This window comes from Cotesia typhae, unplaced genomic scaffold (assembly GCF_013202065.1).
Source record: "Cotesia typhae breed Kobodo isofemale line unplaced genomic scaffold, CoteBio_Ctyphae scaffold_121, whole genome shotgun sequence".
NCBI classification, from domain to species: Eukaryota; Metazoa; Arthropoda; class Insecta; order Hymenoptera; family Braconidae; genus Cotesia; species Cotesia typhae.
The window spans coordinates 5,230,102-5,248,373 of record NW_027423773.1 but is presented as its reverse complement, the minus strand read 5'-3'; the positions used below and the strand labels follow the sequence as shown (position 1 = coordinate 5,248,373).

At 32.0% G+C, this 18,272-nt stretch overlaps 1 protein-coding gene across 1 annotated transcript in view; it reads right to left on the bottom strand.

The window, feature by feature from the left end:
• Lmx1a (LIM homeobox transcription factor 1 alpha) overlaps positions 1-18,272 on the bottom strand; it is a 271,702-nt gene that overhangs the window by 213,191 nt on the left and 40,239 nt on the right. The window contains exon 3 of the mRNA XM_074252982.1: positions 6,172-6,591. Coding sequence (XP_074109083.1) covers positions 6,172-6,591 — 420 coding nt within the window. The remainder of the gene's footprint in view (positions 1-6,171; positions 6,592-18,272) is intronic.

The following is an 18,272-nucleotide window of genomic DNA, read 5'->3' as shown; positions in this document are numbered from 1 at the left end:
CCTGATAATTTTGATATTATTATTAAAATTATTAATCACTTAATCAACAAGCGAAATGTCAAATGATAAATTAAAAAAAAAAATTGAACTCAAGTCCGAATAATTTTGATATTTTTAATAGAATTATCTATCAGTGAATTAACAGGTAGAATGTCAAATTATAAATTAAGAAAAAATTGAACTCAAGTCCGAATAATTTTGATATTTTTATTAGAATTATCTATCAGTGAATTAACAGGTAGAGTGTCAAATTATAAATTAAGAAAAAATTGAACTCAAGTCCGAATAATTTTGATATTTTTATTAGAATTATCTATCGGTGAATTAACAGGTAGAATGTCAAATTATAAATTAAGAAAAAATTGAACTCAAGTCCATTGTTTGTCCGGTTGATTCTGGGCCCTATTTTTTTTTCAAAATAATTTTCTCGATTAATAATAAAAAATAAAATTTTTCAATCAGTTTCTTCTAGTCCGGTTGAGATTGGGCCTTTTTTTGAAGAAACATGATTTTGGTGATTGAAAATAAGGAAAAAATTCTTTTAATTATTTTTTTTGGGTCCGATCGAGTCTTGGGAATTTTCTTCGTTTTTAAAAATAATTTCCACCAAATTAAGTAAGTAATAAAAATTTTTATCCGTTTGTTTGGGTCCGGTTGAGACTTGGGCCCATTTATTTTTTTATAATAATTTTGTTGATTGAAAATTAATAATAAAATTTTTCAATCATTTTTTCTTGCTCCAGTCGAGATTGGGCTCTTTTTTAAAGAAAAATAATTTTGCTGATTAAAAATAAAAATAAAATTTTTTCATCCATCTCTTTTTGGATTCCAGTTGAATCTTAGCCTTTTTTTTTTTTGTATTTGAAAATAATCCCCAGCAAAATAAATGAGAATTAAAAATTTACTCTCCGTTTCTGTGGGTCTGGTTAAATCTTGGGCCTTTTTATTTTTTTTTATTAAATTTTTCGAATAAAAATAAAAATAAAAATTTTTTCCTCTGTCTTAGAGTACCCGGTTAGCTTTAATTCAGCGTTACAACGCCTCCAATAATGCTGCGATACACGGACACACACTCATACATTAAGCCGTCCGCTTGCGACCTCATACATCCACTCATTCACACTTACGTACTCGGCTCATAGCGTCACAATCCCCTCTCATGCTCGGCTTTGTGTGAGCGAGTAAGCTGCTATTGCAGCATCTCACTCTCGTGTCTCCTCTACTTCCCCGCTCATTTTCATTTCTCGAATAGCGCGCTTCTGATTGGCTATCGTTTTTAATTCATAACTCAAATTCTATGGCCCAAAAAAATTTTTGGCTCAGGAACTTTCGATTCAGTATTTTTTTCTCTATCGACCCCAACAATTACTCCCGCCACTTCAGAGACACCCTGTATAACGAAACTCAAGGGACCGGATACTTTTTTACGTTGTGAAGAGTTTGCGTTATACGGGAAGAAGACGTGCAACGACTAATATTTGAGGAATAAGTACTTTAATTCTAATTTGTATCACGAAACGTCATATTTTTATTAAATACATATAATTATTTTTGCACTGCGAATATAATACCAAAACAGCATTGCTCGATCTAAATCTTCAAATTTTGGCCTCTTCATAATCTTAACAAATTCTGCCTGAAGAATTTTTTTTTCTATTAAAGGTTTGAAAGCAAGGAAGGCTGTAAGAAGGTCAATAAGAAGCATAGAAATCAAATGAAATTATGTGTGTATAGTAATATGCATTTGCTTTAGTAATTATAGTAGTCAGTCTATACTAATTTCCAGAAATATTTATGGTTTTGAGTCGATTACTGCATTAAAAGTTAAGTATATTATTTCGTTATAAAGAGTGTCTGTGACGCTGTATAGAGTATTTAAATGTAGGAATAATAATGTTAACCGAACAAATATTGGTATTTGCTACGTTATATAGAGCTTTTCGTTCAATAGATTTTTGCTATATAGATTATCCATTGTATTTAATTTCTAAATTCGTCTATGTAGGACATCTTAGATTCAATTATTTATTCCACCTCGGCAGAAAATGCTTCGACGATTCCTTCCTTAAGACATGTGAAGGTAGTAGCATCCAGCAACAGTCTCCTCTTGGACGATAGGTCCTTATCATTATCCGAATGATTATTGTCGTGGCTTTGTTATTAAAGGTAAGTTATTGAAAATGCCGTTTGTTCGCACGAAACATGTGTGAGTGGGACTACGTCATTTGTAAGAAATGTCATCATTGCAAGTGTAGCACTAACACAAATGACTCAGAAAAATAGAATCCGACTATGAAGTTGATGGTTATCACTACACTTTAATTTGGTGCACAAACAGATATGTCAAAATGAAAAGCGTGAAATTCTGCAACTTATATGACAGCTTTTTTATATTTATACAAAGCTTTAAACCACTTAAAATTAACTAATACGCAGAGCCTAGTACGAGAAGTCTTGCTTTTAAGCAGTCATCTTGCCATCCCATCCCATTTCGGAATTATTATAGAAGACTTGATTTTTTTTCCCAAGATGCCAGTTATTACTTAATGTTTCTTTAAAAATTTATTGCACATACTTCTTGTACTGTACCACAGCAGTCTCGTCATTTTTTTTACAGTGTATAAGGTAGTGTATTATTTGAAGCGATTGTAACAGGGTAAAATTACCCTAAATCGATAAGTCACCGGATATCGATAACTATTCGACATAGCACTGGCGCGTCTCGATCTTCGGGCCTAAGGGGAGAATAGGAGGGGGTAGTTTTGGGTTAAAATAGGTGAGCCTCGCAGTGGAAAAGAGAGAAGTAGTGTGATCACCAGACTGGGTGCCATGGAAATCGAGAAGGACCGATTCCCGGAGTAGTGACGAGACGAAGGAAGCCAACTACAACTAGGGCTTCATCCTCAATAAGAGAGTTAGATCATCATTTTATTCGTCAAGGTATTAATTATTACTCTGTGGGAAAGAAGTGGACCGCAGTTTACCCAATACCCAGTTACTTATTCTAATTAATTATCGATTGGATCGTTTAATCGACGATTATTTTATTAATCAATAATAATTAAACATTTGCTAGTTTGGATCGAGTGATTTTCCTGGGGGCTTATACCCGAGAGTCACTCAATCGATCTTGTGGGAAAAATTTAACAACTAGAAATTTATCAATTAAATAATTAACATCCGTGAAAATTCGTTAAATTTATTGTTATAATTTTTATAATAATTAAGAAAAATTGAGTAATTTTGTCACGTGGAAAATAATCGACAAACTTTTATTCGTGGAATTTTGGTCGAGCGTCAGTACATTTTGTGTCTCAGTGAATTCCAATACCCAAGGTCAAATACAACTAAGCTAGCGAATGTTCTAGCAAATAAAAATGAATATTTCGACTTGTGTCGATTATTTTTATAATTTAGAAAACTATTGGAAAATTATCGGATATTTTATTAAGAATTAATTATTGAAAATATTTTACTGTAAAATTATTTTATTCATTAATAATAAATTTAGTAATTTTTGGGATTAAGTCCGTGAATTAGTTAAATTAAAATTTATTGAAAATTAATAATTATCGGCGTGGACATTAAGTTCAAAGAAATTAGTTATCCTGAGTAGAAAATGTCACAGGAAAAGTTAGTTATAATTAATTAATTTACAACATTAACTTGTGTTAATAATTTATAACTTGATTGAGAAATTTAGATCGTGATTAATTTAATCATCAAAAGTTAATTCAAGGTATTAAGACCTTTTGATCTAAATAATTATTGTTATATTATTAAGATCATGACAATAGGTTACTCAGGAATTTTAATCTATCTAATATTTTAACACCGAGTTAAAAATTACAATCGGAATTTGCAATCGAGTGTTCGTTAAGTCTTTAGAATTTGATTGTTAATTTGGAATTATCGTTTTACCAATTACTAATGATTGAATAATTAAATCAAAATATTTAACTAAAATTAAGTATACAGTCAATTTTGTTTAAATTAAAATTTATAAAATAAAATCATACAAGTGTGGGTTATGTGTGTGAAGATTAGTGTGGGTCATGCGTGATAGAGAGTGTTAATAGTGTTAAGTTGGTCCTGGTTAGCCGTTAGTTAGGCTAGACGATCTCTGTCACACTGTTGTCTTTGTGCAGAGTAATTCTTTGGTAATGGTTAGCGCTTAAATTGTTAATTTTCATTGTTAATAAATATCGATATATTGTTAATTAAGTATTTATTCTTCAACAATAAGACTTCTCAACTCTGGACCGGTTCCAGGAACCGTGATTAAAAATCCTGGTGGCGCTCTGATAATTATATTGTTTGTTAGTTTTGTTTGTTTATTTATAAAATTGATTAGGGGCCAACCTGAGCAGGTAAAACTGTTACACGATACTATTTGTTCAAAAGAATTTACTATGTGAAATCGTACAGATATGAATATTTTCATTCGGGTCCGATAGTGCAATATTTAACGCTAAAAATTATGATGTATTTATAGCGGTTTTTCATATCAATTTCTTTCCAGCTGGTTAGTTTTCTGTAAGATTCACTATGAAATAGGTTTCTCTTTTTTGAATAAAATTGTTTACAACAAAAAAATGTGATCAATCAAATTGTAGACAGTGTTTTTAGACTTGAATTACTAATAAGGTTAATCAATCATTCAGAACAGTTATAAAACTTGTATGAATAAAAAATGTTTTCCACGAAATTATAAGGCAACATATAAATTTTAACTTGAAGTTGTAGAAATCCCCAAAATATTTTTAAACTTTCAATCACCTGTTATGTCCGAAAAATACAATCTTAGAATTCGGTAACAATATAAAATGATGATTGGAAGAACATGAGTTCGTAACCGGAATAACGACTCCGGCAAACAAAAGTTCGCCGTTTAAAGTTCACAAAGAAAAATGTAATTTGAGCGAGGACCAGGTCACCGGAACTGCGGGAATCTCGATTATCGTAAAGACGAATCGTGGCTCGAAGAATCGCTATCACAGAACTCGGAAATACCGTTAAGGAAATCGAAATGAATAATTAGGGAAAAGATGATTAATTAATTTAATAATTGAAGTCCGCCTATACGTGTCGGGGTATAGGACTCACCCTGGCTTTAAGCCAGAACTGTTACCTTGTAAATAAGCTGTCGGATTATGGTGTTCGCTGTTTTTATCACCTCGGTCGCGATTTACAAGAGGGGCTACTAATTAAACAATTGGTTCTTTTGATGAGGTGACAATGCGCGGTAATGCGTATCCTGCAGCCACGAGTGAGTTGTCGCGCAGTCCAGGTCGTTATTCCCTAAATATGCAAGCGCTGCTTTTTTCGGCGGGAATGGAAGGCCCTGTATTATATAAGGTATGCCGGATATAATACACCTAATAGTAATTTGAGTTTCAATATCTTATTATAATTTTACAAAAAACTGGAGTAAATCCAATTATTAATAGTGTTTGTAAATTCTTGAAATGTTATTTAGAAAACAGAACTACGGCTTGGTAAGATTACAATACATGTAGAAATACTCCATGGAGTTTATAATTTCGATAAAAAATTACAACTCATCTGATAAGATGTCCTTGCATGATTTTATAGATACATAATAACCCTGATAATTGATTACTCGAATTGTGTTATATATTTTATTGGAACTCACTAATTTGTAATTTCACACCTTTTTATTTTGTAAAACATTAGTAATTTTACAAAAATTCTTAACAGTGTACACAGTATACAGTAGCATAGATAATCAGGTACGATTTGAGTGTATTAAGTCATTCTTTGATATGAAAAATTGATATGGGTAAAACTATTCTGTGAGAATTGGTAGAGACTAAAATAATATTGTTTATTTGATTTAATTTACAATTATTCTATATTTTTTCTCCACTATCCCTTACAATCCTGATTTATTCTTTGCTCTCCCGTTTTTTAAGATAGTGATAATACCTTTATTGCCATTCTTACTCGGACAATTAGAGGCGAAAATTTAGCGGGAGAGAAATCCCGTTACGATTTAATTTCTTTCATGAATTATTATTGCTGAGGGAATTGAGTACTTTAGAAATACTAAGGTATTATAATATTCCGATCAAGCTTTCCCGTTTAAATTTGAATCATTTGAAAAAAAATTTAAGTGAACGATATCAAACACACATTATATCAACTCACCTTGAGAACCGCTTAAATAATATTCATGTTCATAATCTCGTCGACACATTGGTTGACCTTGTCGTAAGACATAATGAGCTCCTCTTGGTAAAGGTTGACCACACACACAGCAGGCAAAGCATTCCACATGGAATACTAATCCGGCAGCTCGCATAACTAAATCGGAACAACTAATTTTTTCTAGACATCGAGCACATTTTACACCAAATATTCTTTCATAATCAGATCTGCAATAGAGTTTTAGGTCTCTAATGAAACAAGAAATGGATAATAAATTACCACACGCGGCACAAGCAAGACAATCCTCATGGTAACTTCTATCTGCAACTCTCATTAGATAACGATCAGAAATTTTTACACCACAGCTCGCGCATATAGAATCGAGCAGTCCGGATTCAGTTTTGACAGAAACTGGAGGATCTGAAATTATAAATTAAAAACATTAAATAACAGAAATGTTGTATTGTAATGAATTACACTGATGAACAGTGGATCTATTATTTTTGATACATAGAATAGTTTTTAAAATAATGTATGTCAGTGTCTCTTGAGATGAGATAAGTATGGCTTCAGAGAATTAACACTGCTCACTAATTTGAACGGAACTAAATGCCTCATAGTGCGAAGCGCAAGAGATAGTGCTTTATTCTCGACCCGTCAGGGTTAAGCAAATTTACGATCTTTGAATGCCTCTATTTTAACCTATAACAGGGTAAAGATATCCTGAATCAATAAGTCACCGGATATCGATAACACCGGCCGACATGATTTTTTTTTCTGAGATATAATAAATTTTTTTCACTAATTTTATAGTGCTGATACCGAAATCAGACCTTATTTTATCGTATCACATCAGATTTTTGATAAAACGAATATATTCGCAATTTTTGATTGCTCAGTAAAAATGAATTAAATTAATAAGTCATGGCGCTTTTTTTATCGAATTAAGTGACATCTTGTGAGAAAATATATTAGTTAGAACCTCGACGCGACCATTCGAAACGTGTTACATGGAAAGAAGCCTTTATAGTTACTTTGTTTACAAACGGTTTGCTAAAGTCAGTTTGTTTATTTAAAAAAATTGTTTACATTTCATAATAACACCAATAGGTGTTTAAAATATTCAATTGTTGTTTTATGATTTAAAACTGTCGGAAAAATATAATGTTTTCAAGAAAGTGTCGTAATAGTCCAGATACATTTTGTTACATTTGTGGAAATTTTATGACTTTGAAACAGAAATTGAAAATTACTGAATTTGTGGAAAAGACTTATAATTCTTATTTTGGCTTTAAAATTCAACTCAGATCGTGGACTCCGAACTTTGTGTGTACTATTTGTGTTGAACTATTAAGGCAGTGGACATAGGGCAAAAAAGCATCTCTACCTTTTGGTAGACCGATGATATGGAGAGAGCAAGTCAATCATTTTGATGACTGTTATTTTTGCTGTACCAATGTAAAAGGTTTCAATGCTAAAAATAAAAACAAAATAGTCTACGCAAATGTAACCTCAGTAACACGTCCTCTTCCGCACGGCCCAGATATTCCAGTGCCTCTTTCAAGTTCAATATCTGATCTTAGCTCAGCATCATCAGAACAAAATATGCAGCGTCAAGAATCTAATGAAGTTTTTGAACCAATTTTAAATCAGCCTCAGAAATTCACACAGGGTGAATTAAATGATTTAGTTAGAGATTTAAATCTTACTAAAGAATCTGGTCAACTTCTGGGATCTAGACTTAATGCAAAAATTTGTTAGCTCCTAATACACATTTTGCTTGGTACAGGAAACGTGAAGAGGAATTTCTTCCGTTTTTCAATCAAGAAGAATCATTAGTTTATTGTCATAATATTCCTGATCTCATTAGGAAGTTAGGAGCCGAATATGTTCCTAGAGAATGGAGACTTTTTATAGATTCCTCGAAAAGGAGTTTAAAAGGTGTTCTATTACACAACACGAATCAGTATGCTTCTGTTCCAGTCGCTCATTCTGTTCATTTAAAAGAAACTTATGAAAACTTAGAAACAGTACTTGATATAATTAAATATGAAGAACATGGTTGGCAGCTTTGTGGAGATCTAAAAATTATAACTATGATGTTAGGTCAGCAGTCAGGATACACGAAATATCCTTGTTTTTATGCGAGTGGGACAGTAGGGCACGAGCAAAGCATTACGTTCAAAAACAATGGAATCCTCGTACAAATCTGAAACCGGGAACCAAAAATGTGATACGAGAAAATTTAATTGATCCTAAGAAAATTTTATTACCTCCGCTTCATATTAAACTCGGTATGATGAAACAATTCGTTAAGGCATTGGATAAAGAAAATGATAGTTTTAAATACTTAAGTAAAAAATTTTCAAGGTTATCAGATGCAAAAATAAAAGAAGGAGTATTCGATGGGCCACAAATAAGATCTTTAATGACCGATGAAAAATTTGACAAGACATTAAATACAACTGAATCAGAAGCTTGGCTGGCGTTCAAAGATGTTGTCAACAATTTTCTAGGAAATCACAAGCATCCTGACTATAAAAATATTGTGGCAAATTTATTAAATAAGTATCAAAAATTGGGGTGTAATATGAGCATAAAACTCCATTTTTTAGATTCACATTTGGATTTTTTCCCTGATAATCTTGGTGATTATAGTGAAGAACAGGGTGAAAGGTTTCACCAAGACATCAAAACTATGGAAACAAGGTACCAAGGGCGATGGAATGTGAATATGATGGCTGATTACTGCTGGTCGATAAAACGTGATATTATTGATGATTCCCATAAAAAAATTACTCCCAGACGTAATTTTACAGATAAACGAAAAGATCTCACTCAAAATAGATTCATAGCGACTATTTTATATGACATTTTCTGTATAAGTTTTCAAATATATGTATTTATAATATAATAATTGATTATTTTTTTTAAATTAAGAAAAAACCATTTTTCTTGTTTGTAAAAAAATCTGATGTGATAGAGTAATTATGTAGGTAATTTTATGTTTATAACACTATAAATTAGTGATATTTATCACTCATATCAAAACAACTTTCAAAAAGTCCTCTTTTGTCGGCCGGTGTAATTGTTCGACGCAGCACTGGCGCGTCTCGATCTTCGGGCCAGAAGAGAGAGAAGGAGGGGGTAATTTTGGGTAAAATAAATTAATTCGTTATTTTCAACGAGAATGATTTGTCAGTTAATTATCAGCGTGGATATTAGGTTCAGGAATTGATGGTTAATTTACGTTGACGAAGTTAACTAAGAATTCGTTTATAATTAATTAATGATCATCAGGGCCTGGAAGTTGGGTCTAATAATTAAACTTAAAATTAAAGCAAATCATAAAGTAATAATCACAAGCGAAATGACGATCGCGAGCAAGTTCGAAGGTTTAAACTAATACTTCATTTTAAACATAAAATATGTCAAAATGAAAGTAAGGTTGGTAGCGAAACACGTGGGCTTAAAAAACACAGCCTGATATCAAGGACAAAACTATTATGAAAAACTTTAATTTAAAAATCTGTATTTTGCTAGATGATTAAATTTCAAGTTTTTTAAAATTTTTGTTTTAGGCTCAATTTATTCTGGTAATTATAGGAAAAAATTCTCTCTACAAAATAGTATAAAATTATTTTTCCCCACACAAGCTCAAAATAATTCACTGTATGATCTTGGTCAAGAACTTCAATTTTCCGGAAAAATAAGATTCTAAATGGTCGTACCATTTGGTTGTCTGATTGAAGCTTCACTCTTAGCTGGCAATTATACCCTGGTTAAAAAAAGTATTGAGAACAATGGAAAAGGAATTGAAAATAATTACTTTTATGATAAGTCGAATTTTTTCCAATTCCGTTTCTATTGTTCTCAATACTTTTTTTAATCAGGGTAGAGACCAAACATTCTCTACAAAAAAGTATGGATGTATTTTACGTATAGTCATGCCCCAAAAAAAAAAATTACAAAATGATCTTGGTCAAAAAAATTCGAAATCTACAAAAAACATAATTTTTATTTTTTTCACACTTTTTCTTTTAGGCTCAACTTTTTACTGGTAAATATGGAAAAACATATTCGCTCCAAGAAAATCTAGAAGTATTTTTTACTCAGAAAAGCCCCAAAAAAGTTACTAAATAATTTCGGTCAAAAACATGAAATTTACAAAAAAATGAGGTTTACCATTGTAATTTTTTTCTGCTGACCTATATAAGCTTAACTTACCGGTGGTAATTACCGAACAAAATATTATCAACAAAATAGGATCAGATGATTTTTTGCCTTTTCAAGCCCTAACAAATTTACAAACTGATTTCGGTCAAAAACTTAAATTTTGCTATAGAATAAAATTTTTATTTTCCTATAATTTCTTTTCTAGATCTAAGGTTCTTGCCGGTAGTAATGGTAAATAATATTCTCTTTTATCGAAATATATATTTTATCGAAATATCGAAATTATATTGTAACTTTTTTTGGGCTAGACTAGGCAAAAAATCATTTGACACTTTTTCGTAGAGATCATTTTGTTCTATAATTACCACCGAGGACTTAACCAGCATAACAGAATCACCATGGAAAACTTAATTTTTTAGTAAATTTCAAGTTTTTTACCGAAATTATTTTGTAACTTTTTTTTGGCTAGACTAGGCAAAAAATCGTTCGATACTTTTTCGAAGAAATTATTTCGTTCTATAATAACCACCTAAAGGTTACGGTTTCATAGATCAGCAGAAAAAAATGACCGTGAAAGAGTTCATTTTTCAGAAAATTTCAAGTTTTTGACTGAAATGATTTTGTAACTTTTTTTGGGTATTCGTAGGCAAAAAATAATCTGCTACTTTTTTGTAGAGAATATTTTTTTCTATAATTACAACTTGAGACTTAACCTCATATAGGTCACCATCAAACAATCACCATGGAAAATTTTTAGTAAATTTCAAGTTCTTCACTGAGATCATTTTGTAAATTTCTTTGGGCTTAACGAGGCAAAAAATCATCCGATACTTTTTTGAAGAGACTATTTTGCTCTATAATTACCACCTAAGAGTTAAGTTTCAATAAGTCAGCAGAAAAGTAATTATTTTCAATTTCGTTTCCATTGTTGTCAATACTTTTTTTAATCAGGATATAATTGCCAGCTAAGAGTGAAGCATCAATCAGTCAACCAAATGGTATGACCATTTAGAACCTTATTTTTCCGGAAAATTGAAGTTCTCGACCGAGATCATTCAGTAAATTTTTTTGGGCTTGTGTGGGGAAAAATAATTTTATACTATTTGTAGAGAGTATTTTTTCCTAAATTACCAGGATAAATTGAACCTAGAACAAAAAGTTTAAAAAACTTGAAATTTAATCATCTAGCAAAATACAGATTTTTAAATTAAAGTTTTTCATAATAGTTTTGTCCTTGATGTCAGGTTGTGATTTTTAAGCCCACGTGTTCTGTTGCCAACCTCACTTTTATTTTGACATATTTTATGTTTAAAATAAAGTATTAGTTTAAACCTTCGAACTTGCTCGCGATCGTCATTTCGCTTGTGATTATTACTTCAGATTTGCTTTAATTTTAAGTTTAATTGTTAGACCCAACTTCCAGGCCCTGATGATCATCGTTCATTGTTACATTTGGAAATAATACACGAGATTAAATAAATTGTCGAATTAGTTTGTTAATTTGGAAATGTTGTGTAATGAATATAACAAATTACTGAATATTTCAATTGGGAATTTTAAAATTGCATTTAATTTGTAATAAATTTTGAATTGATAAGATTAAAATCAATTAGTCAAGTATGTGTTATGTGTATGATGATTTGTACGGAACGGGAATTCATCCAAAATCCGTTTCAAGATGTAAATCATTAAGTTGGCTAATGCCGGGCTAGATAGACATTCCATACTCGTACCATCCACTTGCAAATAGACTTTTCTTCTAAAGACAAAGAAACTCGGGTCAAAACTGCATTCGATCAAGTCCAATAAGAACCTCTTTTTACACTTTAAAAAACCAGAAATCTCAGTCTAGTTCTTTCCTACCAATTTAATGACCAGGTTTTTCTAAATATCAGTGAAAAGGGACACAACGTCCAAGGAAATGAGCACAAAACCGGCTGGTGATTGAACACTATTGATAAATTCTTCGAACTCCATGGAATTTTTTGCATTAAACTCAAACGTGTCTATCAGTGGTGTTACGAGTCTGAGTAACAATACAATCTTGTAGCCTGGAGCTTGTATGCAGCTGACCACTTGACGAAGTTTCAGAACCTCTTTATGTACTTTACGAAGACCGTAGATCCTTGGCGCCACTGAGTGGAACGTTTTCAAACTTTTTCCTTGATGTTCATCTAGCCACCTATCCCTCTGGAAGTTCCTGATCAAACTGTTAATCCTATTTTCAAATCTATTAGTTGGGCTCTTTATATATCACTCTATGATTGCGATCATCCTCTAACATTCTTTCCAGCTCTTCATCATAATCCTTTCTAAACATTATGACCGTGCTACCACCCTTATCAGCTTTACCAACCATTAGTTCCTAATAAGACTTAAAGGGGGCAATACATGTAACCGCCTTAATTTTCACCGTTTTCTGGGGACTTTTTAAACTGGGAAGGAATAACTGAATTATTTTGAAACTTTGTAGGGTTATTTATTATATATTAAAATACAAAAAAAAAATTCTTTTTAATTTTTTTTTCAAAATGGCCGCCGTAAAAATGAATCTGCTGAGACCCTCCCGGAAAAAGACATCAATTGGCGAGCGTTCTCACTTCTCGTATGGTGATCTGATAATAAAAAAATTAGTTTGTACGTGTTCATAAATATATATTGTGACATGGGAAATTTTTCCTACTAAAATTTCATATTAGAGATTATTTTTTTTCTTAAGTAGTAATTAGTCTAGAATGTTGGCCAAGCTGATGGAATGCGGAGATTCGACGTGCCTGTGTCGCCCCAAGTGGTTTCCGGTCAGAATGCGAAGCTCGAGGTAAATAAAGCCGAACCGCGCCAAAAATAAATCAAATTGAGTATGGATGGATGCGTCCGAAAAAAAAATTTACTCTGTAAACTAAGAGTCTGTGTGAGAGAGAGAGCGAATGAGAAAAGCGACCGGGCGAACCCGAAGTTCAGTTCGTCATCAACGACCAGGGAGATATCTGGGAGGGACAACGATCAACGAGGGAAACCCAGAATCGGAATCTACGAATCACCGTACGATGAAGCAACGGGAGCACACCAGACTCCACCTGAACGCCGAATGGAACACTAAATTGGGAATCGACCAACCATCGACTATGGAAATTTATCCAACAACGGCTGATTGGATGCGCAGCTTTGTAGCTGCGCTAGCGAAAACACCACATGTCGCTGGAAAACGGAAAAGCCAGAAATTCTGAGCCGGACACCGAAAGAGCCACTGTTGAACCGCTGATAGTTTTTGTTGTTACGCTACGAAATAAAGTTAAAATGAATAATTATTATTATTACGAAAATTCAGCCGCTTACGTGGTGAATTTAATTATTTTGTTGAGTAATTGTTATTTTGAGTGTCGATCCAGTCGACGCTAGAATTTCTCTCGTAAATTGCTGTAATTGTCAACTGCCAGGCAGTCAAGAATTCGAACAAAATTTTGGTCATTCCGACAACAAAAATTCTGTGACGCCATCGCCGAGAGCCTCTGCCGCCGTCAGCACCGCCGACACCTGCTATCAGGAATTTCAAAACCTTCCTGGAGAGTCGACTGAACGGGGTAAGTGCGGTCGCAATTTGTTAATACACCTGGGTGACTTCACCGCGGTCCGCGATTAAGTCGAGGTCGAATAGGCCTACTACTTGTCCGAGTTATAATTTATAATTAATTATTGAATTTTTTGTTATTATCGAAAGATCAAATAATTACGCATTTTGTAATTAAGTCAGAAAGTAAAATTGTACCGAAATTCAGCAATTGCGTTGTTGAATTCCGGCTTCGGGGTGACGTCAGCCAGGTATTCGGTGCCAAAAATATATTAATCCGTTGTAAAGGAATGTTGTGTACAGTGTCAACTTAGTTGGTAAAAGTTTGAATTTGCCTGCCGCCAAAAATTGGCTCGGCTCAAGGGCCATCTACGAGCGCAAATAGAAACGCTACCTCGAGCTTTGTCCCGCGTATTGCCCGACGGGTAACAACAGTTACCGACGGTTCATTTACCCGCCGCAAATGATAAATGATCGATCGATTGTGACATCGATAACCAATATACGACAAATCGATGCTATTGATAAATTCGAAATTTGTTGCTAGGAAGAAATACGACACAGTTATAATTTTAGTTGTTAAAATTTTTTTTAATTAATAATTTGTTTGTTACGACCGGAAGCGAATACATTTTTTTTTTGGTATTTTAGTTATCTTTTTTTTTTATATTCGAAATTGCTGTTAGGAGAAGAAGCGCTAAATAATTATCATAACTTTTTTTCCTTTGTTATTTTTTTTTGTACTTCATGATTTGTTAAGACGAAAGCGGCGACAGTTAATTTTTCTTATTGGGACACTCGAAACTTGTTACTGTTACGAACAGCAAAGCGAAACAATTAATTTTTTTTGTTATTTTTTTGGTAAATTTCCCGTCGCATTAAACATTTTGTTATTATGAACGGGCTGACGAATCAAATTTATGTTGTACGGGATCGAATTATAATTGCTGTTAAGATAATAAACTCGAAGATACTTAATTTTCTTAGTTCAAAAGTTTGTTTGTTAAGCGAATAAAGGTGGACTCAGTATTTTGTATTTTTGATCATATTCCGATTGGTTTTTTTTTTGTTATTGCGAATTGCCGAACCTGCGTACTGGTTCAATCTAGTACATTGTGAGTTAATAAATCGATTTGTAAGCAATCCCTGTGCGTTAACATTTTCTTTTCCCTGGTGGTAATTATTCCGAATCGATTCCTACACCCGCACTATTCAATTTAGGATCTCTTCGACGTTGACCTGCCGCCCAACGACGACCAAGTACTAACTTTCGAACCGCGGAACGTAAAGTTCATGGCGCCCAACATGCTACGAACCAGGTAAGCCAACATTTAGGTGGAACTCCCCGGTGCTGTCGACGCCAGTGCCGTGAAGAAAAACCCATCATAATATCTTCTAGTTAAACCACAAAAACATCAAAAAAGTCAAAAAATCGTGAATTGGCACACCTCAGAAAAAAAAAGTTCAATTTTTTACCCCTTTTTTAAATATTTTTTGGTTTTTTGGTAAAAAGGGTTAATTTTTGAATATTTTTTTGAAATGTTTGAGGTTTAACTAGAAGCTATTACTATGAGGTAGACGTGTACAAAATTTCATTGGAATCGGTCGAGAACTTTTTGAGTTATCCCGCCCGCAAATTTCAAAAAATTCGTTTTGAAAAAAACGCGTTTAAAGTTTTGACATACGCTCAAGCGCCGAGTTAAAGCGAAGCACTGAAATGAGTTTTTAATATATAAATAATGATAATTTTGTTTCGAAAATTTACAGGCATATTTTTGAGACAATATTCTAACCATTTGTGAAAAACAAAAAATCGATTTTTTTTTTTTACATATATTCCCCCCCCCCTCAAGATAATGCTTTGTATTCTTTACGTCCTTGATCAGGTTTAAGTCATTCTTAAATAACATTTTCCTTCTATTATAAAAATTAGTGACAGCGTTAATTACTTTCGACCTGATGTTATTCTGTAAGTTATTTAAGACCGTATCATCTCCATTCTCAATACTAACTCTTGAAATGTCATACTCGACGTCTTTTATAATTGCCGATATAGAAATCTCAGATCTCCTAGGGCTAATACCAAATTTTTGTGATAAACTCTGGGTCCTAACAACATAATCCGATAAAACCTGATCCATAAAATTATCTGGCAGCAATTGACGTGGTTTTTTGATGTTAAGAGCTGATTAGTTTTTTAAATCAATCGGTAAAGCCGTTTCAAAGTTATTCCGAAAAAATCAGCCTTGAAAATATGTTTTTTTGTAATTTTAGATTTCTCAAAATCGACCGGTTCGAATCGGTCCACGTCTAAGCTTGGCATAGTTCCTTCGAATGGCACCAAACGCGATAGAATCGGTCAAAAGTTGAGAGGTTGACATACAAAAATGAGAGTTTTACACACACACACACACACACACACACACACACACACACACACACACACACACACACACACACACACACACACACACACACACACACATATATATATATATATATATATATATATATATATATATATATATATATATATATATATATATATATATATATATATATATATATATATATATATATATATATATATATGTCTATATACATCCATGTATATATACATCCATACAGACATAGTGACAACATCGCGGGGGTAGTCACGGAAGCTTCCTGTGACCTTCAAACGTCGAGATCTGATGAAAATTCGATTTTTGCAAAACGGGGTGGAAACAATAACTTCCCGATTTTTGAAAATCTGAGATTTTTAGCGGGAAGTTAAAAATTGTATTTTCCAATCTATAGCTTTTGGAACTCTTAAACTACTTGGCCAGAATATTTCTTTTGGCATGTTTGAATTTATTTTACTTTATACAAATTTATTTTACTTTGTCGATTTTATTACGCTACATTTTATAATATGATTTTACTTAATTATTTTAGTTAAAATTGATTTAGTTTCATTTTATTAATTATTCTATCCGAATTTAATTTTGCCAAAATTTGGATGTTTATTTTACTCAAATTATTTTCGTTTTGCCCAAATCATTTAGTCATAGTTAACTAATTAATTTATTTAGTTATAATCTCCGAATTAAGAAATTGACAATTGATTTTACTTTATTTAATTTTAGCTTAATTATTTTATTTGTCTCTGAATAACTGAGTTTATTTTATTTTTACTAAATTACTTTATTTTACGTTCTTTGTGTTGCTTGAAACTTAGAATTTATTTGATTTTAATTTTGGAGATTAAATTCACTTTATAACGCCTTGAGAATTTAGTCTTGACCTTGTATGTCCTATATTCAGCGTTTTAGCTCGAGATAAGATGGCTGACCCTCTCCCAAACTTTTGTCAAATTTTCTTCAAGTGAAATGTACAACTGATTTATTTACTACTTTTATCTAAATGATTTTAACAATCATTTCGACAGTTATTTTCTGATTCTAATTTTACTTTTGTTTTATTTTACTTTTGTTTTATTTCTGTAAATTTCATCTGAAAGCTCTTTAAATAAGCTTCAATTTGAGTATCATATCATATGTATAGTCTCAAATCATGGTCTATTCCGCAATGCTATATATGAAATTTGCTGTTGCACTCGTTTTACCGAACGTCATCCAAAACTTATTATTGTAGTTTGAAAATTCAAAAAATCATTCTCCGTAAAACTTCTATCAGACTTATGAGCTCGAAGAAACAAAACAAGTTTTTCGTAAAGAATGAAATTTTCAAAAAAAGACTGGTTAGTCGTTTTTTGGTATCCCCAAAATTTAAACCGAAATCAAAATTTCAAATTTCTTAGAAATACCAACAGATATTATAACTTTGATTTCTAATTTTAAATTCAAATTTTGGAAAAAATGAGACAGATAGCGGAAAACAACTAAGGGCTTTTTTGTAGAAAATTAAATTTTCAAAAAAAAGAAACTCCTTAGTAGTTTTTTTGTATCTCTAAGATTTGACCCAAAATTGAAATTTCAAATTATTTAGAAATATAAACAAATATTGTTATTCAATATCATTACAGTCGATGGTATATATGTATTATAATAAAATTATATTATTTTCTGTAATTAAATGAAATCTACTTCCATTTCGGATGCCGAACGGTCTTTTTTTTTATTTCTGATGATTTTACTGAAATTTTTTACTGGAATTATTTCAAGGATTTTAATTGACACAAAATTATCTGATCTTACTTAAACTCAATGACCAGAGATCAAATTTTCACGTGACACCAAAATCATGAATTAACAAACTGAAATAATTCCTAGTAAGATTAATCTATACTTTGCTACGCGTTTAATCAATAACCCGAAATAATTCCTGGTATTATTAATTAAATATTTAGCATTTT